This window comes from Ctenopharyngodon idella, chromosome 8 (assembly GCF_019924925.1).
Source record: "Ctenopharyngodon idella isolate HZGC_01 chromosome 8, HZGC01, whole genome shotgun sequence".
Lineage (NCBI taxonomy): Eukaryota > Metazoa > Chordata > Actinopteri > Cypriniformes > Xenocyprididae > Ctenopharyngodon > Ctenopharyngodon idella.
This window is the reverse complement of record NC_067227.1, coordinates 22,773,111-22,798,496: the sequence shown is the minus strand read 5'-3', so window position 1 is coordinate 22,798,496 and position 25,386 is coordinate 22,773,111. Positions and strand designations below refer to the sequence as shown.

Genomic DNA, 25,386 nt, shown 5'->3' with positions numbered 1-25,386 from the left:
TTAATGTAAATAATTATTTTAATTAAAAAAATGGTAAATTGATAATTATTTTTTATCATTATTAATTATTATTTCTTATTATTATCAATATTGCAACCACTGTGCTGCTTAATGTTTTTATGTAGTGGTAAATCGTGACATAGGCCTACTTTTTCAGGATTCTTTGATTAATAGAAAGTTCAAAATGTGAGTTTAATTAGTGAGTGTCAGTGAAAACAAAAGAGAGAATTCCTAAGCAAACAGAATGTTTGGCTGGAGAAACAGACTGAGTTGGGGCAGGGTTTTTTACTTCATTTATCCTGGTTACACAGTCCTTTAAACATGACTCATGTCTCTAAACGTCTATAAAGATTGTGATTAGATTTTTTTTTTTTTTTTTTTTTTATCTGATTCAATATAGATTCGAATCGGATTACTTTGAGTTAAATTGGAATGGAAAGACATGCATGCATAAAACATAAATCTAACTTTGTGTTTAATCTCAATCAACATGATATCTGTTATGCAGAGTTAAGCGATATAAACTGTCTTCGTATGGATACACTTCCTTTTGCGTGATAAATACATTGTGTGCTGCAGTTCCTGTTTTGTTCTAGGGAGGCGCAGTTTGCAAAATAATGCAGACTGCAATGACCATAGTTTACAGGCCAAAAGTATTAAAATGTGTAGTCCGTGTTAAATGAACACAGTCAAATCCACTGTGTGTGCCAAATGTTTCAGCTACACATTTTCAAAATTCTTCTGTTGGAGTTAAACAGTTTGCGTGTGTATAATGCTTAGTATAGCAGCACTACCGACAACGTGAGTGTTACATGTTGCTACATGTTGTTAGTGATTCAGAAGTTCACTCCCTTTTGGGTTGTGCATAATGTATTTGCATGACATCATTCATTAATTTTTAAATATGCCTAACACCAAAATCCATTAGGTTACCAATGATATTCACATGCAGAAAGCTACAGTATGTTAGCTCAAGATTATTTGCTCTAGATAGTTATACTTAAAGGGATAGTTCACCTAAAAATGAACATTCTGTCATCAATTACTCACTCTCCAGCTGTTCTAAACTTGTATGAATTTCTTTCTTTTGCTGAACACAAAAGAAGATATCTTGGAGAATGTCAGTAACCAAACAGTTGATGACTTCCATAGTATTTTTTCCCCCCGTACTATGGACGTCAATGGGGCACATCAACTGTTTGGTTACCCATATTTTCCAAAATATCTTCTTCTATGTTCAGCAGAAGAAATTTATACAGGTTTGGAAGAACTTGAGGGTGAGTAAATGATGACAGAATTTTCATTTTTGGGTGAGATTACATCCCTTTAAGGTTACAACAGAAATAGCTGATTTTACTAATATTATTCTCTGTGGTATTTGTTCTCAATGGCTGCTCAGCCAATAGTTCACATGAGTAAACTACTGCTAATGTGTGACTGTAAATTGTAAATGTAAGATGTATAAGTGTCATCTCGCTGTTCTTTGCACATTGGAGTCGCAGCATACTGCTAAACTCTGAAACTTGATGCTTCATGGGCAGGCGATGTTACTGAAACAGGAAGGAGTGGCACATTACACATTTTGCGGGTATGAGTGGAGAATAGATTATCAATATGGGTGATATTATCTGTCAGTACACTCACACACATGCATTTAAAAATGCAAAGAGCATCTAAGACTTCTAACAAAACATTACCAAAATGTTAGCAAGCCTGCACATCTGTCAAGAGTTAGGCCTGCACAGCAAACATCCTTCTATCAATACATTTTTAATTTTCTTTTCTTTTTTTTTTTTTTAAATAGGAGCTTTACAGAAAAGCTTTAGGGTACATATATTTATATTGTCATGATTAATTAGACAATAACATCATCATAATGATATGCAATTATTTCACAAAACATTTTAAGTTTTCGGTGTAGGAACTGCAAAACCATAACATAAAATCTAAGTGCTATGAAACATCTTACAGCAACAGGAAATGCCATCTAATACTAATGAGGTCAGATCATTAGTGGTTACTGTGAAGAGAGAGTTCTAGAGAATTTTTCTGGGCTTTTACTCTGCTCCATTTACAGGAAATGTGTAGTGTTTGATATCCAAGGGGGGAAATGCTGATCCTATAAGACTTTGTTTCGATTTTTCATTAAAATGACAATGTTTTAGAGCTTAACAACAAATTCATGTTTAAAAATTGACAGAGGGCCCTTTTTTTGCGGTAACAAAGCTTTCCTCCTGTTTGATAAGTGGGCTGAGGCGTTGTAGACATCTCCCTGTGTCAATAAGGATATGAGGAACAAACTGTAGGTAAAGCTGGAGGATCCTTAGATCATGTGCCTTAAGTGAGCATAGCATGCTTAAAATAAACACACACACACTTCCTATAGTGATCACACTTCTTTGTCTTTGCTACTCGTAGCTGTTATTTGTTTTATTGGTGAATATTTGAATTATGCAGTCATTTTCAGCTTGTGCAAGTTTCCTCAGACTCAACTGACTGTCTGTTGAGAGTCATTAATATGCCGTCAACCAAAATCTGTCTATGACCTCGCCCATATAGGGAGATTTGACCTGAAAGCAAGATTTAACAAGCCAATGAAGCCTGTAAAATACTGGGCTTGAAGATAATGTGAATATAAGAACATATCCAAATGAGGCCATAACTAAGGCTTGAAAATCAAACCTTCTATGGTGTGAGAGATTTTGTTGTGGTTGCATGTGACTGAAGTGCTAATTAGAAAAGAGTCATCCTCACCTTTGTTTACTTGTATTGCATTTTAAATAACTGTAAAGTTAAAAGCTTTGCTAATGTGCAAAGTGGTATTAATGAATCCTGATTTAAGAAGGTGCTGCTCGGATTCTTTGGCTCCAGAAACTCATTTGTGTAAAAACCATTGTGTGCCTACATTTCCAGAATACGGCAGTAGTTACTTGAGTAGAGTTTTCACATTTTAATCAGAAATATGGGGTTACATGAGGAGAGAGCGTGGGGAAGTCATAATAAACTTCTAATTGACTTTCAGTGCCAGCCTGCAATGCAAATCCAGCCACAATTGCATCCCTACTTTCCTGAAGCTCTATTTAAATGCAAATTTGCCTGGACATCCATTTTTGAATACGTAGAAACTCAGCTCGACATTTAGAGCTAGTACATGTGCACAGATGTGATTTTGCATGTCGCAGATTTGTGCGCACCTTTTCTTACTGATGCTGGCGTTTCCATGGCTCCTTTTTTTGATTAATGATTTTATATACCAACTTGGCATATTGTAACCTTGTTTTCAAGCATAAATGAATGGAACGATTGACTGCACCTTTCTCAGTTGTGAATGTAAAACCTCTCAGCATAAACCCAGTGCTTCCCACACATAGACTTTACCTGGGTGGGCCGTGCGTGGGTGCGCGTTTGTGTGATCATGTTCGTTCCACATTGCATTTATAAGAGCAGTTGGCCACATTCAGAAAAATGAATGGATCTTTATGGGTCCTCTGCTGGATGTACATGGTAATTACACTTTAAAAAAATGTATTTCCTACAGATTTCTCTAACCAGCAGATGGCAAAATTCTGCCCCTAACAGATCAATATCCAGGAGCAACTCATATTTAATTTTGAGCATCATTAAAGTGTTTTTTCATTAAAATATAATATTTCATATACGCATGCTAAAGGTGTAGTTGAGGAATTTTGCAGTAAAAGGATAAAAAGTACTTCATAACACAGCATAATCTGTATCAAAATGAATTTCAGTGAAAACAGTGAACGGTGGGTGGCATGCATGTAAGCGAGTAAATACAGGAGGAATACGTGCCACACTTCCTGCTTCCAACAGGTGATGCTTTGACTATAACTGAATATTGCCATGTAGTTGTCTTTTGGCCAGGACTATTATCAAACACGTGAAGTTTGGAGCAAATCGGACATCGTATGCCTGAGTTTCAACAACTTCCCGTTTCATGGCGTTAATCACATGCATTAGCACTTAGCCAAGTGTTGCATGATTTAACGTGTTTCTAGCATGTTTGGTACTTCATGGCATATACAAATGTGTTTCTGGGAGTGAATTACAGTGTAAAGCATGTAATTTCCTGTTGCCAGCAGTTGGCGCTATGACTGTAACTGAATATTGGCATGTAGATGTCTTCAGGCCAGGACTCTAATAAAACATGTGAAGTTTGGGGCAGATCGGACATTGTATGCCCGAGTTACAACGATTTCCTGTTTCATGGCGAAACATCGAATTTTGTCAGGCCGCCACGGACACGCCCTTCTGTGAAAACTCAAGATATTTGCAATTTAACGCCGCAAAGGCCTTTAGAATAGACTGACCAAATATGACCTTGATCTGATTAAATCTGTAGGAGGAGTTCGTTAAAGTACAACGTGTGAAAATGGCAAAAACTGCAAAACTTTTGCAGAGAAAATTCAAAATATCTCACTTCCTGTTGGGTTTACAGATTTTGCACCCAAGGACTTTTTTGTAGGTATTGTGCTGTTACATGTGTCTACCGAATGTCTTACTTGTCCGTGAAATGTAGCGCAAAGGGCGCTTAATTGAAATTTTGTAGGTGCCACTATCGAGCCATTTTGCCACACCTAATTCTGAAACCCATATCAGATTAAATTTTCACCACTTCTGACGTGTGTGCAAAGTTTCTTGAGTTTTCAAGCATGTTTAAGCCCTCAAAAATGTGACTCATTACCATTACCAGTACCATTACAATTGTGTTTTCACTCCTGTCTGTATTTGTGCCATTGTGCCATTCTAGTTGTTTATTGTTATTGTATCTGGCCATGTTATTTTGTTAAATGGAATTTTAATGAATTTTTAAATGAATTGTTAAATGAAATATGTTTTTATATTGAAATAAAATGAAATTAGTTTAATTAAAAAGATGTTTGGACTATATCAGTTGTCAACGAAATCCATAAAGTCAGTCCTGTCACACAGGAAATTATAATATAAAAATGTAGTATTTGAGGAAATATTGATGAATTAATCTCTTTAACTGTGTAGATGGCGGTGGGGGTATATATCCACTACTATGTTTTTGTAAAAATTTCCTATGTAAAGGTAGTTCTTTTAAAAATGTATGAGTGCTTGGCAGGTTTTTGTGTACTACAGTTGACCGAAAAGTTGCTTATATTTCTTATAGAAATTACAAAACCATGTTAGATACAATCAGGGACATGTGACCAATAAGAAATTGCTATTTGTATCAAAGAAATTCATTAGGAAACCATTCTAACATATACAAATTTGTCTGTGACAGGGCCTGACATTTTAGGGGTGAAATGCGTATAAAAATGTATTTTATTCAATCATAAAAACATGCTGAGATGGCATGATATGTGTTTCTCATAGTTTAACATGTCCTCTATATGACTCAATTTGACCGAGCAAATAGCTCACACCATCGGTGCTAGGGCCCTAAAAATATTGTTAAAAGTCACACAGTATTTGTTGTTTGTCACAAGTAAATTATTTTTGTGCTGTGGGTAATGGGAGGACTTTTCACCTGGATACCACAGCAAGTATATTTCAAACCTGTGGGAAGCACTGATAAACCACAACACATCAAAGTATGAAACTCTCTTGTTGCCTGTTTATACAGTAACTGCCAGTACTACATTTAAGAATATACAGCAAAAGCATTAAATATTAATAATATTATATTCATGAAGCTTTTATTGTTATTATGCACAAAGACATACTTGGTGGAACAGATTGATATGACTGAACAATTACTCAGAGGCTGAACTGACCTATCAAAATTATGAACAAATTAGGTTGTGCATCCATATTTAAACCAGGTGCCTCTTGTATTGTGTTGCTGAATACCATGTTTTGTTTTATGAACTGAAACAGGAAATTTAGTCCTAGTTTTTAAAATGAGAGGTAGGGTGGGTCTGTTTTTATAGAGGCCTGTGCCTCTAAATAGTGTTTGCATTTGTTCTGGCAGACTGTTTCAATTCTTTCTTTCTTTCTTTCTTTCTTTCTTTCTTTCTTGTTTTACAGTCTCTCTCTCTCTCTCTCTCTCTCTCTCTATCTATATATCTATCTATCTGCTGTTTTATATACATAAATAGTTAATGTTATCCAGTGTTGGGCACGTTAAAAAAGTAATTAGTTATAGTTACTAGTTACTTCTCACAAATAGTAACAACAGTTACATCATTATAAAAGTGACTAATTACCAGGGTAAGTAACTATTGCGTTACTTTTTTTTTCTTCAAATATGTCAAATAACTTGGATGCCCCCAGTATTAAATATGTTAAATGAGTGAAATGGACCCTAAATAGAAAAAAATATTATTATAAAACAATGTGGGACAATGTGAGAGACAGCTATCAAATTCAATATATTATTGTTAATATTATCATTACTATAAATGAAACAATGAAACACAATAGATGGTTTAGAACTTTAATATTTATTGCACAGACCATAACTGGCCAACAAATAAGTCTAAAAATAAACCATGCTTGATCCGACTCGTGACATGATACACTCTTGCTCACGACATGAAATTTCCCTGTACTGCACTATACGTGGTAGCCATTAAAGAAGTTTTGATTTGTAGAAAGACTTTCTTTTAAGTGACCTTCGTTTTGTAAAAATTGTATCTAAATTTTAAACATTGTTTAATCAACCAATTGCCTAGATTAATAAATAAATAAGAAGCAAATATAGCAGACAATATAATCATGACATGGAGGCGCCGGCGCGATCACTTGCACGTGAACTGGAGCGCGTCTTATAGGCTAAATGAACTGAAACTCAGCGTATAGTCTGCTTGCCTCGCAGACATGACAAATATATCTACAGAAAGCTTGAAATGTCTACTTTTAAACGAAATAATTCAAAACGAAAAGAAATAGGCTACTCTCTTATTATGCAATATGAATTGTGCATTCTCTCTATAAGCGCGTCCACATACGGAAATGATGAGAGTCAGTTATGTCAACTTCATCTTTGCAGCCTACACTGATTCAGAAAACATTAGTTTATAAATAAACAATTAAAATGTCTCTTTTCTTTTTTTTGTCACATTCATAATCATTACTTTTGCCAGTTCTTTATGGCAAGCTTTATGCGAGCGCTTGAGTGATAGCTATTACGTAAACGCTCATTATTATGGTTTATTCTCTCCAGTAGGCCTATTTAAGAAATTAAATGTGATTAGTCAACTAATGGTTTAAATGAACAACTACTAGTCGACTAGAAAAAACTTATTTCACATATTTCGATCCAGCATGTCACAAAGGGTATTCTGGTTTGAGCTCGCGCTCCGCTCGTGTGCTCTGACACAGACACACACACCGAGCGTCGTACATTATTATTGTTAAAATTGTATTTGTGTATGACTAACCTGTACTATTTCTTTACAACAAAACACTTTGCAGGTCTATCATCTCTAGTCACACACACCAATCATCATCAGTTTGCATGTATCCCACCCCAACACACACACACTAGAGAAAAAACTTTGCAGGTCCTATGGCTGAGAGAGAGCCTACTTCGGATGAAAACCAATTCAGTGAGCTCAATTATAGTAACGCCGCTTTTTAATGTCAGTAACGGTAACGGCGTTGTAACGGGGGAAAAAGTAATTTGTTTGATTACTCGTTACTGAAAAAAGTAACGCCGTTAGTAACGGCCGTTAGACAATATTGGACAGATCATATTTGTGTGTGTGTGTGTGTGTATATATATATATATATATATATTCACACACACACACGCACACTCATAAAAAATAATCCTAGTCTGTCGTATATATAATTTATGACATTACTTTTATATATATATATATATATATATATATATATATATATATAGGCTATACACACATATAAAGACCTGTTTATACTTTATTTTCATATTTGGCGACTTTTTGTGAAAAATTGAGACTTTTCAGGGTGGTCCTAGAGATTTTCCAAGGGAGTGGTTTGGCAAAACTGCATATTATAATAAATGAAGCTATCGGTCCACCAGTCTCATTCATTGTTTTACTTGTGAGCTTTCTCCTTCTGTCAGGTCTCTCGCTTGCAGTGCCGAGACGGTCTCAGCGAGTCTCATCTGTATTCTTCCACGCGGTGCCCTCCCCTACAGGCGTGTTTTGACTTGACAAAGTTGCGCGTGCTTCCTGGTTTGAAGCACTATGACCTCAGGTACGTCGCAAAACTCCAACAACAACTCACTTCTGCTTGTCGGACCTCTGTGCTTTACATTCCTAGTTGCACATCCAACCAGGGATTAAATTTTTGTAGTTTTTTCCCCTCTTCGTGATTCTCAACTCTACCGAGATGCATTTATACTTCAACTGTGGGTGAAGCGCGTGCCTACACCCGCTTTATCAGGAAGAGTCTGCAAGAAAAGTGTCCGGGCTTCTTAAGATCAAACTGAAGCATCCAGACTGCAGCGTGCTCTAAATAGCAAAGATGTCTGATTCAGCGTCCAGTTTTCTGCATATAGGGGACATTGTCTCGCTGTATGCAGAAGGAACAGTCAATGGTTTTATAAGCACACTGGGGTAAGTCTTTCATTGACTTCTCTGTCTTCCTGCCTGCCTTCACCTCAGCCCAAGTCTCTGCACCAAATAGAGTTTAATGTTCATTTAAAATGCAGTAAATCATAGCAATCAGTGCAAAATTTCACTTCACATCAGTTTATTATTTTTTTTTATTAAATAAAATTGGCTTTCTAGTCTTGAGATTGCAAGCTTTGTTCCTTTTCTCTGCTAGTTGGTTGTACTGTGGCTTACTTTTACACTCCGCTTTGATGTGTTTGAGTATTTGGTTTGCAAAGAGAGAGAGAGAGCTGCACACAGGTGTGCTGTTAAGTTACAGAGTAAGTTAACAGCCTGTATGTGTATATTGTGAACATACTGTAAATATGCCTATGTATATTTCGCTATATTAGTCAATAGTGAGGACATCTCATAAACTCTGGGTTTTATACATGGGTGGTTGACTAGAACTGTTTGCAAAAACATCTTTTCAGTCAGCTTAATTTGATTTCTGTGCCTCTAAATAAAAGCACAATCTTGAATTTACCTGTTTTGAAACCAATGACACCTGTTAGTCACTGTAGAAAACTTGTTTAATTTTATTCTCGTTGAATGAACTTTTCAGCCCAAACCTTATTGTTTTAATGTCAGGAGGAAATTCCACCCCTTTTTTTGGATACAGGCCTAATACAAGAACAAAAAGACTGAGACAGTCATCTTAGAAAGCAAATGTTATGCAGGAATGGCTCACTAAACAGCACACAGAAGCGTCCAGGGTTTTTCCTTGGGCTATTTCAGCCATTCTACTCACTGAGTGTCTTATTGAACTGGCCTGGCAACCTAAACACGTTTTAACCTGTTCCTTAGAAACCCTGAAAGGCTGCTCTAGTTAAATGCAGGTTACCCTAGGGATATTGCCAAATATAATATATTGGATATATAATATAATTAGACCTTTAAAGCAACTTGGCAGAGCATTTTGAACTTTATAATTTAAAATATTTAGCAGGATGTCCATCACAAGTCTGTAGAAACAAGGGCATTCACACTCCAGGCCAGGAATGAAGCTCTAGAATTTGTGACCCATAATTCTTTATGACCACTGATACTGATGTGCCTTTCAAAGACTTTTGAAGAATTGTTTTATTGAGATGACTCTGTGTGTTTACCTTCCCAGGCTGGTGGATGACCGTTGTGTCGTGGAGCCAGCTGGTGGAGATCTAGACAACCCTCCCAAAAAATTCAGAGGTATTTTATCATTTTTAAAATAATCTTTCACATAGCTACATGTACCTCCAGAATAATTATTGCATAGCTCTTTGGAAGTCTTGATTCTGATTGGTCAGTTGCACATATAATCTTGATTGATAGCTGGAAGTTTGAGAGGTCTTCAGAGAGAACTTAAAAACAGAAAGACATGTTACATTTTAGCTAAATATGCTAGCTAACTTGTCTGTATAAAAACTTAGATTGCAGATTAATAATAATGATATATATATATAAGGCAATATTGTAATATTGTTCCAGTGCTTGTCTTTTTGCTAGGCTAGTTGTTTTGTGCCGGTTTTCCACCAAAATTACCCAGAACAATTTTTCCCAGGAACTTTTTTCCCCCCCAGACCTGTTGCTGTCTGCGTTTCCACCGCGGTCTAAAGTGCTGTGAAGATTAATTCCGGTGACGTAGGACTGCGCGCAATATTACAGTCCCCTCTGGATTTCATCCTCCATATATAAGCTTAATAAAGCCTGAACCTCGTTGTCGGTCCATCGGTCGTATTTTTCAAACTCCATTGTTGATTAGAATAGCAAACAACTCTTACTGCACGCACCACAACAGACTTTTAAAAATGGTGGTTGAAATAAAATTCTGCGTGGAGTCAACCAATCAGCATGTTCAGCACACAAATCCCACCCCCGAAAGTTCCTGAACTTAAAAAAATGCTACCTATCGAGCAGGTACTTTCTGAGGGGGAAATTTTTTACCCAGAACCTCATTTAGACCCTGATTCTTGTGATCGAAACACACCGAGTACCACACCAGCGTCCCTAGTTTCTGGGGAATGTTCCTGCGGTGGAAACGTGGCTTATGTTTTCAACTCAAATCAATATTTCATGTATATATTTATTTATTTGGTAGTAGGATAATAGTATTATTTTGACATTATTTATAATATACTTATATTATTGTTTATTTATATTTTCGTTTTTCATTTTAAGTTTCCTGAAAATAACCCTTTTAGGGTGATACAACTTGTTTAGCAAGCTGCTATTTATATTAGTGTTGGTTTGTTTGTACTAACTGGGTCAACAATGCAGAGAAATAACCTCAAACCATAAACCTCCCAAACCAATAAACCATCGTTGATCTGATCTGTAGGTGATTCAAAAGTTTGATTAAGATCAAATATGAGTGAATACGAAATTCTTTTTTTCCTGTTTCCTTTGAAAGCAAATTTTTAATATTCCTCTTATTACTTTCCCAAAATTTATTTTTTTTCTTTCTTTCTCGGGTCTCACAAGAATATTGTCTACAAAGTATTTTTGGAGATCGAATCACTTTCTCCAAAATCAGCCACATAAGAAATTAATTGGCTGATACAAATGTTATTTAATTGTTCTTTCTGATCTAGACTGCCTCTTCAAGGTTTATCCCATGAACCGATATTCTGCCCAGAAGCAGTTCTGGAAGGCTAAACAGGCAAAGCATGAGAAGGATAAGATTGGAGATATGGTGCTTCTTCAGAAATTACAAGTATGTGACAAACAATTCTATTGAATTTCAATCATGATGCAGAATATACCTTTGGTTTTTAATTACAGTTGTGAGCAAAGAGGAATCGGAGCCTTTGAGCTGCTTGCAGTTCTTCATTATTCATTTGTTTTGTTTGTTTTGTTTTTTTCTCGTACCAAAGCATGCAGCTAATTTGGAACAAAAACAGAATGAGGCTGAGAACAAAAAGGTCCATGGGGACGTAGTAAAATACGGCAGCGTCATTCAGGTGAGAACTCACATTTAGTAAAATTATACCTGTTAATTAGCAGTCAGCGTGATCTGATGTTTTTACAGGGTGTTTGTCTATAAATACATCTTAGCTGATGTTATATCTTTTATTTAACATTTCACATTATAAAAGTATGAAAGTATGTTTTTCTCCATATACATGGAGATACATTTCTTCAGGGCATCATTACCCCATTTAATAGTTATGTTAAAACATACAAAACCAGGAGTAAAGCTCTATCAAACAGCAGTCTAGTCCAGATTGTCAGACCTAAGTGTAAAACCACTTAAGCCCTTTTATAGAGGAGTAGAATGTCAGAATTGTGCAGTTATGTGGCATAAACCTTGTTTCTAGAAACAAAAGATTAAGAGTTATTCTAGTTACGCAAAGTAATCATGCATTTCATTCAAGATTCAAGGCGCACCACCAACTATGGACTTTAAAAGGAGTTATGTGACTTTGTAACTACCCCCCCAGCCATAAGTATGAATTGACTGAATCTTGAAAAGTACGTGGTCTTTATAAGAATGGGTAGGTGTATTTGGCTGGATATGGTATGTATACACAAAGAGCTGGTTTGGTAATGTCAGCTGGAAATAAAAGTCATTTAAATGAAAGATAAGGAAGACAAACATTTTGTTTCTTTGGAATGCATCATGCATCAGTAAGTCTTGCACAGTATGTGTATTGTTTAACTTGAGTTTATGTTGACCTTTAAAGGCAGAAAAAGTAAAATAACACGCTGAGTTTGTTAATGGGGTCACAACTATACCCGCACATCTTTATCGGAGTCAGAAAAGGCAAAAAGAAATGTGTTTCCTCTCTGTTAGTGACGTCAGTTACAGATAATGTGCCTACAGCAGTGCCACACTATAGGAAACAGAGCCTTTTCCTGATACTATAGGGTATCCTAAAATAAAAAAGTGCTTCCCATGCCCTGTGATTCCTATGTGTTACAGCTTCTGCTTAGAAATCCAGCCAACATGTTTGTCTGTATATATTTAAGTTCGCCGATTTTCATCCTGCTTTGTATTGCTGTGACCAAAGACTATAGATTTAGAAAGACGGTTCTCTCCTATTATTTATGAATGGGAGAAACAGCAACACGCAATATGGCGGAATACGTCCTGCCTTCTAAGTAAAAGATCCAATCGCTGATTGGAAAAGTCATTGCATCACTGCAGCTGCCGTTAGAAGCTCCAGTTCCCATAGAAACCCGAGACTTGCACTTAGGCGTTTCCGATTTTCTGTTGTGGTGTTCTCTCCATATTTACGATTCTTTGCTGCCATTAGCCACTGACTACAACTCTCTGGATCCTTCACTGGAAACCGGAAATAACTCACTCCCGCTAAACGTCTACTCTTTGAATTCTTGCATCTGGGAACTATACAAGTTGACATTGTGACTAAAAGTTTGCTAAGAAGTATTTCCTACTCAAGCAACAATGCTGTATTTGACTCTGGTCAAGCGTATTCATAGCAGACTGGGAGTGGCATTGGACGGCAACATACCCAGTGCATTATGAGTGTTGAAGTTTGCCTACCTATTTCCTACATATTTGGGAAAAGGAAAGACAACAGCCCCTTTTCTCCATTTTCTCTAGTTAGGTAGCACAGATTTCAATTTTTTCAACTTTTTACCACATAGGCAGCCAAGGTTTATCCAAAGCCAATTTTGCCAGTGGTGAATTACTCCTTTAAAAATGAAATAACATTGTAGTCATCAGAAAGTGTTAATTAGTTTAAAGTGATCAGCTCTGTTTACTGGCATTCAGCAGGCACGGTAACACCTCTGCAACAGTGACAGAGGAGGTGTTACCATACTGTAGCGTACCCATTCAAGATATTTGCAAATCTCTCTTTTTTTTTTTCTTCTTGAAAAAGGAAGTACTTTCTTATCAATAAACTCTGTAGTAAGTACAGTGCTGTTGAAAAAAAAAAAAAAAGCAATAAGCCACAAGAGGCTTGTTGTTGGCACGACAGTCTTAAATGCGACTTGCATTTATAAAAAGTTGGCAACAATATGATTTAAGACACAAATGTTCAGTTCAAATTTCAGTTTATTCTAATAAATGTGTTTTCAGCTCCTGCACATGAAGAGTAACAAGTATTTGACGGTGAATAAGCGTCTCCCAGCATTGCTGGAGAAGAATGCTATGCGTGTCACTCTTGATGGGACGGGGAATGAGGGCTCCTGGCTTTTCATTCAGCCTTTCTGGAAACTCCGAGCTAATGGAGACAATGTAATTAACACACACCCATACAAACTACTCAACAGTCACACAATATTCACAAGCTATATGGGTGAATCTCATTAAACCTGTCAAGAATATGTCTGGGTCATATTTTACCCTAAAATCGGAATAAAAAACAAAGACATTTGCTTAAAATTGAAGCCTGTTTTTAGATCCATTAATATTTTTGCGTTATGATGTTATTTCCATTACAATTAAGCACTACCCACCACAGCTGTCTGTAATGCAACAAATAAAAAATTTATTAAACTTACTACTGTAATATTTTTGCTGTAATTCACTAAAAAAAACTGTATTATATTAATTACAATCAAATGAAATTCTTAGAGAATAATGAGACTCAAAATAAATCATCTGGATGCCTTTTAATCAGAATTTGAGGGGAATATGTACCTAATTGTCATGAAAATATCACAGATTCAATGCAAAAATTCTCAATGATCTTTTCAAACAAACTCTACTTTCTTTATGCAAATTTTTCTGTAATTTTGGTTTTGGAGTGCAATATATCCTTGACAAGCTTTTATACCTACATACACAAACACCTATGTTCTTTAAAGACATACATTTACCTGCACACCTAATTTTACATATTATAGTCTATACAAATATAGACACTCATACTCCGTGCACATAGCCCACATACAAACTCACAAAGTTAGTTAAATGCATGCAAATGATCCTTTTACACATTTAAACAGGTTTACCGAGCTAATCCGTGTTTAAATGTCTGTAGACTGCTTCCCCCTTGTGTAAACTGATAGAGATGTACATATTTGCTTTTTTCAGATATCTCTGGCCATGACAGTCATATTGAGTCCCTCACTGAATCGTTTGTACTCCATTTCAGGTGGTAGTTGGAGATAAGGTGATCCTGAATCCTGTAAACGCTGGACAGCCTCTCCATGCCAGTAGTTATGAGCTTCCTGATCATCCAGGGTGCAAAGAGGTGGGCATGTTCAAGAAAACATGATCGGTTTGCCTTGAAGTTCTTTGTCAACATGAATCTGAAGTAGACAGATGGATTGTGGGTGATTGAAAGTGGTCCAGATGATTATTAGACACATTTACTTGTGGCTTAACTTGAGAACTGTTGTTGCAGCCATCTCCAACATGTGTATCTGAGATTAGTAATGGCTTTTTGAAGAAAAGTGAGCAAAATAAGCTGAAAAAATGAGTGCTGTTTGCCATTGTCTTTAATAACGTAAGACTGCCACCTACAGATCAACTCAGTGAACAGCAACACCAGCTGGAAGATCAATCTGTTTATGATGTTCAGTGACCACAAAGATGAAGTCCTAAAGGGAGTAAGTGCAACAGACGCATACAAATCTTTACTGTGTATCATACCAACAAATCCATGCATTTATTTTGCTGCTTTTAAAATAAATGTTATAGCATATTCACACATGTGAGACATTTTGCATACATCATAGCCACAGACATTTTTATCAAGTTTTATCATTTTTATTATTTAATTTTTTTATCAAGTTTTATGATATATATCCAAAGCCAAGCCAGTTATGTTGACATTTCATAATAAAAGTCACGGATGACTGTTTTGTATTCTGTTTATGCTTAGGGAGATGTGGTGAGACTCTTCCATGCAGAACAGGAGAAGTTTCTGACCTGTGATGAGTACAAGTCAAAGCTACATGTGTTCCTACGCACAACTCTGCGTCAGTCTGCTACTTCAGCCACCAGCTCTAATGCATTATGGGAGGTGGAGGTAAGAGTAACCTCATACATTGATTTAGCAGATTTTCTGTATTTAATGGTAGGATTTAGATTTGAAAAGAACCAACATATATTACTACATAAAAATGTATTTGTATTATATTTAGAAATGTATTCAAAATAGATTCCTGTTACTGTTTATTATTTTCTTATACTTTTATTTATTTATTATGGCATGCAATATGTTATGTGTACAAGCCTGGATTACACTTTATTTTAAGGTGTCCTTGTTACAGTTAATTATACATTTAAGTACTGAGTACTTACAGTATTATAGGTTACACTTTTTTTTAAGGTGTCTTTGTTACACTGTTATATATTTAAGTACTAAGTAATATTAAGTAACTACGTGTACTCACTATAGGGTTAGGATTAGAGTTTAGGGTTAGTGCATCATTTATAGTTATTACTATAGTAACTACATGTAACATATGTAACAATGACACTGTAAAATAAAGTGTTACCGTATTATATTATAGTATAGTTATTACTATAGTAACTACATTTAACGTGTAACAAAGACACTGTAAAATAAAGTGTTTCTGAAGCCTGTTATCTCAATCTTTTATATAATGTGTAATTTTATATAATGTGTAATTATTAAAGGAAATCACAATTTTTTTTATTGTGAGGTAGAAAGGTGCTTCCATATTGATATGATGATGTTTATTTGCTTGTTTGTTGTAGGTGGTTCACCACGATCCATGTCGTGGAGGAGCAGGGCATTGGAACAGCCTCTACCGATTCAAACACTTGGCCACAGGAAACTATCTTGCTGCCGAGGTAAAACCCTCCACATTTATAGAAATCTGATAGATGGTTTAATAATATTAAAATGATTTATTTATGTGATTTATTTGTGTTGCAGGAGAACCCAGGCTACAAAGAAAACATCAGTGATATAGAGGTAGGTTAAATGGCATTTTCTGTATGACTTGTTGCTGTATGGCATGATAACACTGATCAAAAAAACTTTCTGGTAAATCAGGAGTTGTTAAAAATTAGTGTCTCACTGGTACTTTGTCCATAGGTGGACAGTAGCCGTGTCAAGAGAAGCCTTGGAGAAAGGATAAAATACAAGCTTGTAGCTGTGCCTCATGGGAATGACATTGCCTCTCTGTTTGAGCTGGACCCCACCACACTGCAGAAGACTGATTCATTTGTGCCAAGGTATTCAATTATCTGCTTTACTTTCTCTCTCTATTTGTCTAGTTGCATTCTGTGGGTAGAAGGACTTCTCTTGATTTACCCACTGAATATTCATCTTCTCGATTGCCAACAGAAATTCTTATGTTCGATTCCGTCATCTGTGTACAAACACTTGGATCCAAAGTACCAACATTCCCATTGACATTGATGAGGAGAGGCCCATTCGATTAATGGTGAAAAACTCTCTCTGTATCTACAGTATAATCTGTTTGACCTTAACTTCTTAATGTCAAGAATTCTTTATATATTTATATCTGAAACATTTCATTCTGACTTCATTCATTTACTCAATTTTAAAACGGGTAGAAATAAAACATAAATCGTATGTTTTACCACAGCTTTCATTTTTTACAATAGAAATAATTTGTAACATCATAAATGTTGTTACTGTCACATTTGATCAATTGAATGCATCCTTGTTAAATAGAAGTATTAATTTCTTAAAAAAAAAAATCTTACTGACCCCAAACCTTTGAATGGAAGTGTGTGTGTGTTTTATGTATGTCCTCTCCTCCTGCTAGCTGGGAACCTGTCCCACTAAAGAGGACAAAGAAGCCTTTGCTATCGTCTCTGTGCCGGTCATGGAGATTAGAGATCTAGATTTTGCGAATGATGCCAGCCTTATGTTGAGCACCGTGGTCGACAAATTCAACTCTGGTTTTCCCAGTCCTAATGACAGAAGGTAGAGTTGACACAAGACATACTGTAAGCACCAAACCAGAGTCTCAGCCTGAGATTTTATTCTTTGTTCTGGGTCCTTAATGGCTGTGGATTAACTTTGTAAACATTTGTAAAGTAAACCTATTGTCAGAGATTTGTGTGCCCTCTCTATGCACAGGTATGCCATTAAACTGCTGGAGGATGTGGTTTTCTTTGTCGTCGATCAGTCTAATAATGGCCAGCCTGCCCTGGAGGTGACGATGAGCAAGCCCAACCGAGAGAGACAGAAACTAATGAGAGAGCAGAACATTCTTAAACAGGTCTGATTTTCAATAATTGTAAATATATGGTGTGTTTACAGTTGAAACATCTTGGTGATCTAATCTTCATACCCTTCAAATCAATCTTGCTGTCTATTTTTCTGCTTAGATATTTGGGATCATTAAAGCCCCATTTAAACAGAGGGGCACCGAGCCTCCTCTGCTGAGATTGGAAGAGCTATCTGACCAGAAATACGCCCCCTATCAGTACATGCTCAGACTGTGCTACAGGGTGCTGCGTCACTCACAGGATGACTATCGTAAGAATCAGGTACTCCAATCCATACTAACACAGGTGCTTAAGAATGGTTGAGAACACGGTGATATTACAAAAAGTAGTGATGTTGAATGTTTACATGGTATAAATGGCATTCAGACTTTGTCACACTGGAAAGAGCCACTTGACAGCATTCAAAGACTAGGATTTTATCAGTCAATATGTTGTTCTTTGAGCCATTTTTCTCTTGTGCCTTATAGGAGCACATAGCCAAGCAGTTTGGAATGATGCAGTCACAAATTGGCTATGATATTCTGGCTGAGGACACCATCACAGCCCTGCTACACAACAACCGCAAACTGCTGGAGAAACACATCACTAAAACCGAGGTGGAGACCTTTGTCAGTCTGGTCCGTAAGAACAGGGAGCCCAGGTTAGTTTTTCCATCAGATGAACCCTCTTTGTAAGTAATTACTGATTGATGAAACTAAGATAAAAACTGATTGCTGCAACTATGTCAGATATTACACAAATTAGCTATGCATTTAATACTAATTTAACTGAGATGATTACATATTAGTGATGCCTACTGGGCACCTACGCAGACCTGGAAATACCACAGAATTTTAAAATTGTAATTTCCAGGTCTGGAAAAGTAATGAAACTTAATATAATCTTTAAAAGTCATTGTAATTTGTACCATTAATAATTTTATAAGGTTATGACATGCTTATTTTGAGTGCAATGTTAATAAAATAATTCTTAAAAATCCTTGTAATCTAGTAATTATGAATGGCTGGAAAAGTCATGGAAAATTAATTAATTAACACAGCGCAGAAAAATAATGTAAGAAATGTATAGCTTTAAAAAAAATAACTTTTGTAAAACCCTGGATGGGTTTAGAAACTCAGTGAGGTAAAAGGAAGAGGATAGAAAAGAGAGGATAAAAATGGACATAAGAAACAAAATGATGACATTTTTATTGGTATTTACGAAGAGAATACATAATGGTACATTCAATGAACAGTAAAAATGACAGATCATCTCAAAATAAACCTTTTTGATAGCCCAAAAATCCTCTTTCCTCTTCCCATTAGGTACAAAACAACTTTTTAAGTAACAATGTATGATATTACACTTTCAAAGTGCCCTTATTATGCTTTTTTTTAATATTACCTTTCATGCAGTGTAATATGGCTGTTTGTGATTGTAAATGGTCTGAAAAGTTTTAAAGATCAAAGTGCATAACAAATAAAGTTATTGTCTCCTAAAAGAAAGAATCGATTGAACTGCTGAAATGAGTCACCAGCAATTCCAGTTTTACTTCCTGTTACATACATTCATAACAATGTAACAAATTTGCATAATGGTCTTCATTGGCTGCCCGCAAACAATGTCTATTTTGACCCCCCCCCAAACACTGTAGTTGTAGCTGACTCAACCCCCCACCCCCCCACCCCCCGGACACTATTGTTACTGTTCGTATCACTGTGTACACAAGTGCTGAGTAATGGGCGATTTGTTTCTCACAGTAGACCAGTCACAGCAGACTGGGCCGTCTGACCAATCAGTAGGTTCGCGGAAAGGAGGGGTTTAGAGAGATTGAATCATAAAAACATCTCTTTTAGAAATGAGCTTTAAAATAGCATAATAGGGTCACATGGTTGACAAAATGAAGCAATGACCTTTTTAAATCTGATTGTCTGTAAATGCTGTTCCATGTTGTTTGTTTTGGTTTCCAGGTTTCTGGACTATCTGTCAGACTTGTGTGTGTCCAATAATGTAGCAATCCCAGTAACTCAAGAGCTGATCTGTAAATGCGTGCTGGATGCCAAGAACCAGGATATTCTCATGAAAACTGAGTAAGTCTGCAAAAAAACGTGACTTGTGTCTGTTTTGGGTTATGTGCTTGTGTGAATGCTTTTTGTGTGTGTTTGTGAAGGCGGCGAGCCGCTAAGGACACACAGCATACCTCTGAGTACATGGAGGAATTTGGAGAGGAGGATGAAGTTTGGCTGATCTGGTCTGAGAAGGGGAATGAGACCCATGAGAAGGGGAATGACACCCATGAGAAGAGCATTCGACAGCTTGCCCAAGAGGCCCGCCAAGGGAATGTGCATGACGAAAATGTGCTGACATATTACAGGTACTTGAGAAGTGAAATAACTACTGCTGTCAATGAAACATTTTAACACATTTTATCTGATTGTACTATATAAATATTGACAGCTGTGGAAATAACAGAAAAAGATTTTTAATTATTGCTGGACAATAATTGTTATAGAAATGTAGCAATGTTATCTTCTTACATCCATACAAATATATTGTTTTTTTTTTCCCAGGTACCAGCTCAAACTATTTGCACGAATGTGTTTTGATCGTCAGTATCTGGCCATAGATGAAATCTCAAAGCAACTGGATGTGGAGCTGATTTCCCTCTGTATGATGGATGAGGCTCTTCCCTTTGACCTGCGGGCGTCTTTCTGTAGACTCATGCTACATGCTCACGTCGACCGTGACCCTCAGGAGCTTGTGACACCCATCAAGTTTGCTCGCTTGTGGGCCGAGATCCCCACTTCTATCAGCATCAAAGAGTGTGTTCACATACCCACGCAATCATATTATTAAATATTAAAAATGACTTGCTATAGTGTTTTTTTAAGCATAATTTTAGTCTCTTATGCTTACCAAGATTGCATTATTTGATCAAAATGACAGTAAAAACCATAATATTGTGAAATATTATTACAATTTAAAATATCTGTTTTGTATTTTAATATGTTTTAAAATGTAATTTATTCCTGTGATGGTAAAGCTGAATTTTCAGCATCATTACTCCATCTTCACAAGATTCTTCAGAAATCATTCTAATATGCTGATTTGGTGCTCAAGAAACATGTATTATTATTATCAATGTTGAAAAGAGTAGTGCTGGTTAATATTTTAGTGAAAACTGTGATACATTTTTTTTTTCAGGAATTTTAAATGAGTAGAAAGTTTAAAAAAAAAAAAAAAATTATTTGAAATGGAAATCTTTTGTAACAATGTAAAAGTCTTTACTGTCACTTTTGATCTATTTAATGCATCCTTGCAGAATAAAAGTATAAATTTCTTTCAAACTTTTGAAAGGTAGTGTATGCATAGACATTTTTATATTGCATTATATAGTCCTTATTTAAACAACGAAAGCTGTAGTTACGGTGTTTGCTGTTTTATTTTGCAGTTATGACTCTCACCTGGACTATTCACGAGACAATAAAAAGAACAAGTTTGCCAATACGATGGCTTTTATGGAAGAGTACCTCAACAATGTTCTCGTTGATGACCTGCCTTTTGCCAATGAGGAGAAAAACAAGCTAACATATGAGGTACAGCTGCATATTGTTATTAAAATGAATTATCAAGACGACAAGTGATGCTTACAGCAGAGAAAAATGATGTTCAGCTCCCACTCTCTGGATGTAATGGTTGGGTTAGCTTAACCTAACTAGGTTTAGGGATACGGTTATGGGTAGGGTTAGGGTGTGGCTGGACCTTCAAGCTCCACCCATTACATCCAGAGAGGGGAAGCTGGATATCAAGCTCCACCCATTGGCTCTGCAATGAGCAGCCTCTCAGATGACATTCTTTAACATGTTATTTTAGAACCACTGGTAGAGCATTGCAGTAGTGATGGGTGCAGTGTATTGTAAGTTACTTTAGATTAACTGTCTGTCAAACATGTAAATGCTACATATTTGAAGCTAATATTCCTAAATCACATTCACATATTTGCTTTATTTACATTGTTTTTAGGTGGTGAGCTTGGCGAGACATCTCATCTACTTTGGGTTCTACAGTTTTTTCGAGCTCCTGAGGTTAACTCGTACCCTTCTGGGAATCATAGACTGCACTCCAAGTAATGCTACGATCAACCCACTGTTTAGTGATGATGGCAGTGGTTAGTATTCAAGAATGAGGAAACAATTCAATATCTTATGTAGTTCAGATGTACATAAGGCTCCAGATGGCGACTAAAATGGTCACAGTTTCTCCCCAAAAAATAATATAATAATAATAAAAATAATAATAAAATTATCTTACAATTTTTTTTTTTTTTATTAAAAATAATGATTATTAGCAAAAGTGAATTGTTATTGCAGTTATATAATTTGTCTCCTAAAGTTTAATTTTAAAGTCCATATTGTTTATTTATTTATTTGAGTGTATAAATTGATCATTTGTGTTGTATCCACAATGACAGAACTAAACTTGCTAGAATTCCAGTGTCCAAAATCTTGAATCATTCTTCCTAGGTAAGAACGTCAGGCGCTCTATTCATGGCATGGGGCAGATGATGTCTACCATGGTGCTAAACAGGAAGCCGTCCCTTTTCTCCACCCCTGGTCGTCCTGGTGTTCTAGACAGCCAGGCTGGCAGTAAAGATAGCATTGACACACAGGACATTACTGTCATGGACACCAAACTGAAGATCCTGGAGATATTACAGGTAGATGCTGTCGAATAAGATAGTAACGGCATTGTGTTGTCAGTGCTGGCAAGATCTAAAACTTCTGGTTTTGTGCAGTTCATCCTCAGCGTACGCCTGGACTATCGGCTTTCTTTCCTACTCTCCGTCTTCAAGAAGGAGTTTGTGGATGTCTATCCTATGGGTGATGCGGATGCAACACATCATACGGAGCATGAGGGTAGACAAATATACAAAATGAAACTGTTGTATGAATGTCAGAACCTACCTGCTAATCAATTAACATTAATATAATCAATTAACAATCTATAAAATAACATTATAATCAAATAACAACATAGCAACAATTCTTCCATTCTTCTGTGAACTAATCCCTCTATTCTATTTTTCATTTTTGTCTTTGTCCCAGAGCTTCGTTCTGGTGAGAGTGGCAATGTTTCATAATTTCTTGATTCTTAAAATTAATTCCTTAAAGATGAAGTGTGTAATTTTGTTTTTGATGTTAAAATACTTTCTCCTGTCGTCAATTAATATTCATAATATGCAAGACAACTGTTAGGTTTTCCAAAATATAAATGCTTACTATTTGATTTTATGTAGTTCCATTTAATGACGCTAGTGGCACAGAAATAACACACTTCAACTTTAATGGAAGAGCATTTTAAATCTTAATTAAATTTAGATTAGAAGTAGTCATGCATGAATTTGCTTTCTGATTGTGTGTACTTGTTATTTATTTATTTTTTCAAATATTTAAAATAGCTTCCATCAACCTCCAGCACATTGGAGAGCAGGCCGAGGCCATGTTTGGAATTGGGTTTGTTAATGAGCAATTCATTCTTTTTCCACATTACTGTTCATCAAAGTTAATACAGTGCTTGTGACCTATGACCTTTCTTTGACCTTTCTCTGACCGTACAGTAAAGGAAACAGCATTCTGGAAGTGGACGATGAAGGGGGACGAATGTTTCTGCGTGTTCTGATCCACCTCATTATGCACGACTACCCTCCGTTGGTTTCTGGGGCCTTGCAGTTGCTCTTCAAGCATTTCAGTCAAAGACAAGAAGTCCTCCATACCTTTAAACAGGTAGAGTGTACAGCTCACTCAAACATATACAAATATCTTGCTTTTATTGGCAAAAAGATCAGGTCAGGTCAAACATCTGCAGGTAAAGCACATTCCCAGATGTGCAGCCATGCAGACAATACAATTCACATTTTATTGCTCATTTGCATGCAGTAAATCACAATTCCAGTGCCACAAAAGAAAAAAAAAAATACTCTTTCAATTGGTTGAAATGCAATCAGATTTTAAGATCAAAATTGCTGTTGTCAGTTCTTCATCCTGCTATGTTTGTTCTCTTCAGGTCCAGCTCCTCATTTCAGCTCAGGATGTTGACAACTACAAGCACATCAAACGAGATCTGGATCTTCTGCGCACCATGGTGGAGAAGTCTGAGCTTTGGGTCATTAAAAAAGGTAGCTCTGGGGGAGATGGGAAGAAAGACAAGAAAGACAAAAAAGAGGCTGCACCGGTGAGTCATGCACTGGGGTATGTGGGATTGTGTTTATCAGAATAATTAGGTGAAAGAAGCTAATTTTTCTTTTCTTTTTCATGCAGGTGTCCCCAGAGGAGGAATCAGATACTAAAAAACAGAAGGTTGAAAAGAGCAATGAAAGCTATCAGAATGTCAAAGAGGTGATGTTCTCAGTGTATTTCTTTGTTGATCAATATTATATTATATTATATTAATTACAATGGGAACCAAAAGTCTAAAACATTATATTACACCACCTTTTAAAAGTTTGGGGTCAGTAAATTTTTTTTTTAAAAGAAATAAATACTTTTATTCAGCAAGGATGCATTATGGCTCGTTTCCACCAAACGGTCGTTCGCTACTTTCTACACCACGCCTATCAAGTAAGGGTACTGTTGGCAGTGGAAATGCAAGCCAGATCAGGATTTGCCGTCCCGAAACGTACTGCACTGTACTGAACTAAACCGTACCGCTCGGTGGAAACGAGCCATTAAATTGATCAAAAGTGACAGTAAAGACACTTATAATGTTACAAAACATTTCTATTTCAAATAAATTCTGTTCTTTTGAACTTTCTATTCATCAAAGAATCCTTAAAAAAGTTATCATGATTTCCACAAAAATATTAAGCAGCACAACTGTTTTCAGCATAGATAATAATAATAAGAAGAATAAGCATATTAGAATGATTTCGGAAGGATCATGTAACACTAAAGGCTGGAGTAATGGCTGCTGAAAATTCAGCTCAAATTCAGATTAAATCACATTTTAAAATATCTTAAAATAGTAAAAAGTTAATTATAATTGTAATAATATTTCACAATATTTTTTTACTGATCAAATAAATGCAGCCTTTGTCAGCATTACACACTTCTTTCATAAACATTGAAATAATTTACTGACCCCAAACTTTATATTATAGTATAGTATATTATAGTATATTAAAGACTTTTGCATACATATATATATATATATATATATAATATAATATATATAATGTGTATGTGCAAAATAATAGCATAGATGGAAGGAAACTTGTTAAATGAACAAACCAATGTTTAAATCTTTTCTTTGATCTCCAGATTCTAGAGCGTTTGAATAAAATGTGCAGTTCAGGTGTCTTTAAGAAGCAACAGAGGCTGTTGAAGAACATGGGCGCCCACAAAGTTATGCTGGACTTGTTGCAGATCTCCTATGATCGGGTTTGTAGTCTTTGTAAGCTGATAAAATCTGTACTAGATATGGCCTTGTCCCTAAACACCTGATTTTTTTCTGTTAACAGAATGACACCAAAATGCAGGAGATCATCAAGTACACGCACCTGTTCCTGCAGAAGTTCTGCACAGGGAATCTGGAGAATCAGACACTCCTCCATAAACACCTCAGCCTCTTTCTCACACCTGGGGTGAGTGCAAAGCATGGAGGATAAAAAAAACAAGCCTAAGATGTTTTTCATGTTTGTTCATT

The 25,386-nt window shown here is 36.1% G+C and overlaps 1 protein-coding gene across 1 annotated transcript in view; it reads left to right on the top strand.

Annotated features, from left to right (window-relative positions):
* Window positions 1-8,112: 8,112 nt before the first annotated feature.
* itpr3 (inositol 1,4,5-trisphosphate receptor, type 3) overlaps window positions 8,113-25,386 on the top strand; it is a 32,884-nt gene continuing 15,610 nt past the window's right edge. The window contains exons 1-29 of the mRNA XM_051902093.1: window positions 8,113-8,537; window positions 9,691-9,761; window positions 11,144-11,265; window positions 11,426-11,512; window positions 13,600-13,758; window positions 14,621-14,719; window positions 14,994-15,077; window positions 15,353-15,499; window positions 16,195-16,290; window positions 16,376-16,414; window positions 16,538-16,677; window positions 16,790-16,889; window positions 17,238-17,398; window positions 17,555-17,696; window positions 17,806-17,967; window positions 18,174-18,346; window positions 19,656-19,775; window positions 19,856-20,059; window positions 20,256-20,507; window positions 21,137-21,281; window positions 21,709-21,853; window positions 22,209-22,402; window positions 22,481-22,601; window positions 23,144-23,198; window positions 23,303-23,468; window positions 23,749-23,916; window positions 24,003-24,080; window positions 25,002-25,121; window positions 25,202-25,324. Coding sequence (XP_051758053.1) covers window positions 8,446-8,537; window positions 9,691-9,761; window positions 11,144-11,265; window positions 11,426-11,512; window positions 13,600-13,758; window positions 14,621-14,719; window positions 14,994-15,077; window positions 15,353-15,499; window positions 16,195-16,290; window positions 16,376-16,414; window positions 16,538-16,677; window positions 16,790-16,889; window positions 17,238-17,398; window positions 17,555-17,696; window positions 17,806-17,967; window positions 18,174-18,346; window positions 19,656-19,775; window positions 19,856-20,059; window positions 20,256-20,507; window positions 21,137-21,281; window positions 21,709-21,853; window positions 22,209-22,402; window positions 22,481-22,601; window positions 23,144-23,198; window positions 23,303-23,468; window positions 23,749-23,916; window positions 24,003-24,080; window positions 25,002-25,121; window positions 25,202-25,324 — 3,765 coding nt within the window. The 5' untranslated portion in view covers window positions 8,113-8,445. The remainder of the gene's footprint in view (window positions 8,538-9,690; window positions 9,762-11,143; window positions 11,266-11,425; window positions 11,513-13,599; window positions 13,759-14,620; window positions 14,720-14,993; window positions 15,078-15,352; window positions 15,500-16,194; window positions 16,291-16,375; window positions 16,415-16,537; window positions 16,678-16,789; window positions 16,890-17,237; window positions 17,399-17,554; window positions 17,697-17,805; window positions 17,968-18,173; window positions 18,347-19,655; window positions 19,776-19,855; window positions 20,060-20,255; window positions 20,508-21,136; window positions 21,282-21,708; window positions 21,854-22,208; window positions 22,403-22,480; window positions 22,602-23,143; window positions 23,199-23,302; window positions 23,469-23,748; window positions 23,917-24,002; window positions 24,081-25,001; window positions 25,122-25,201; window positions 25,325-25,386) is intronic.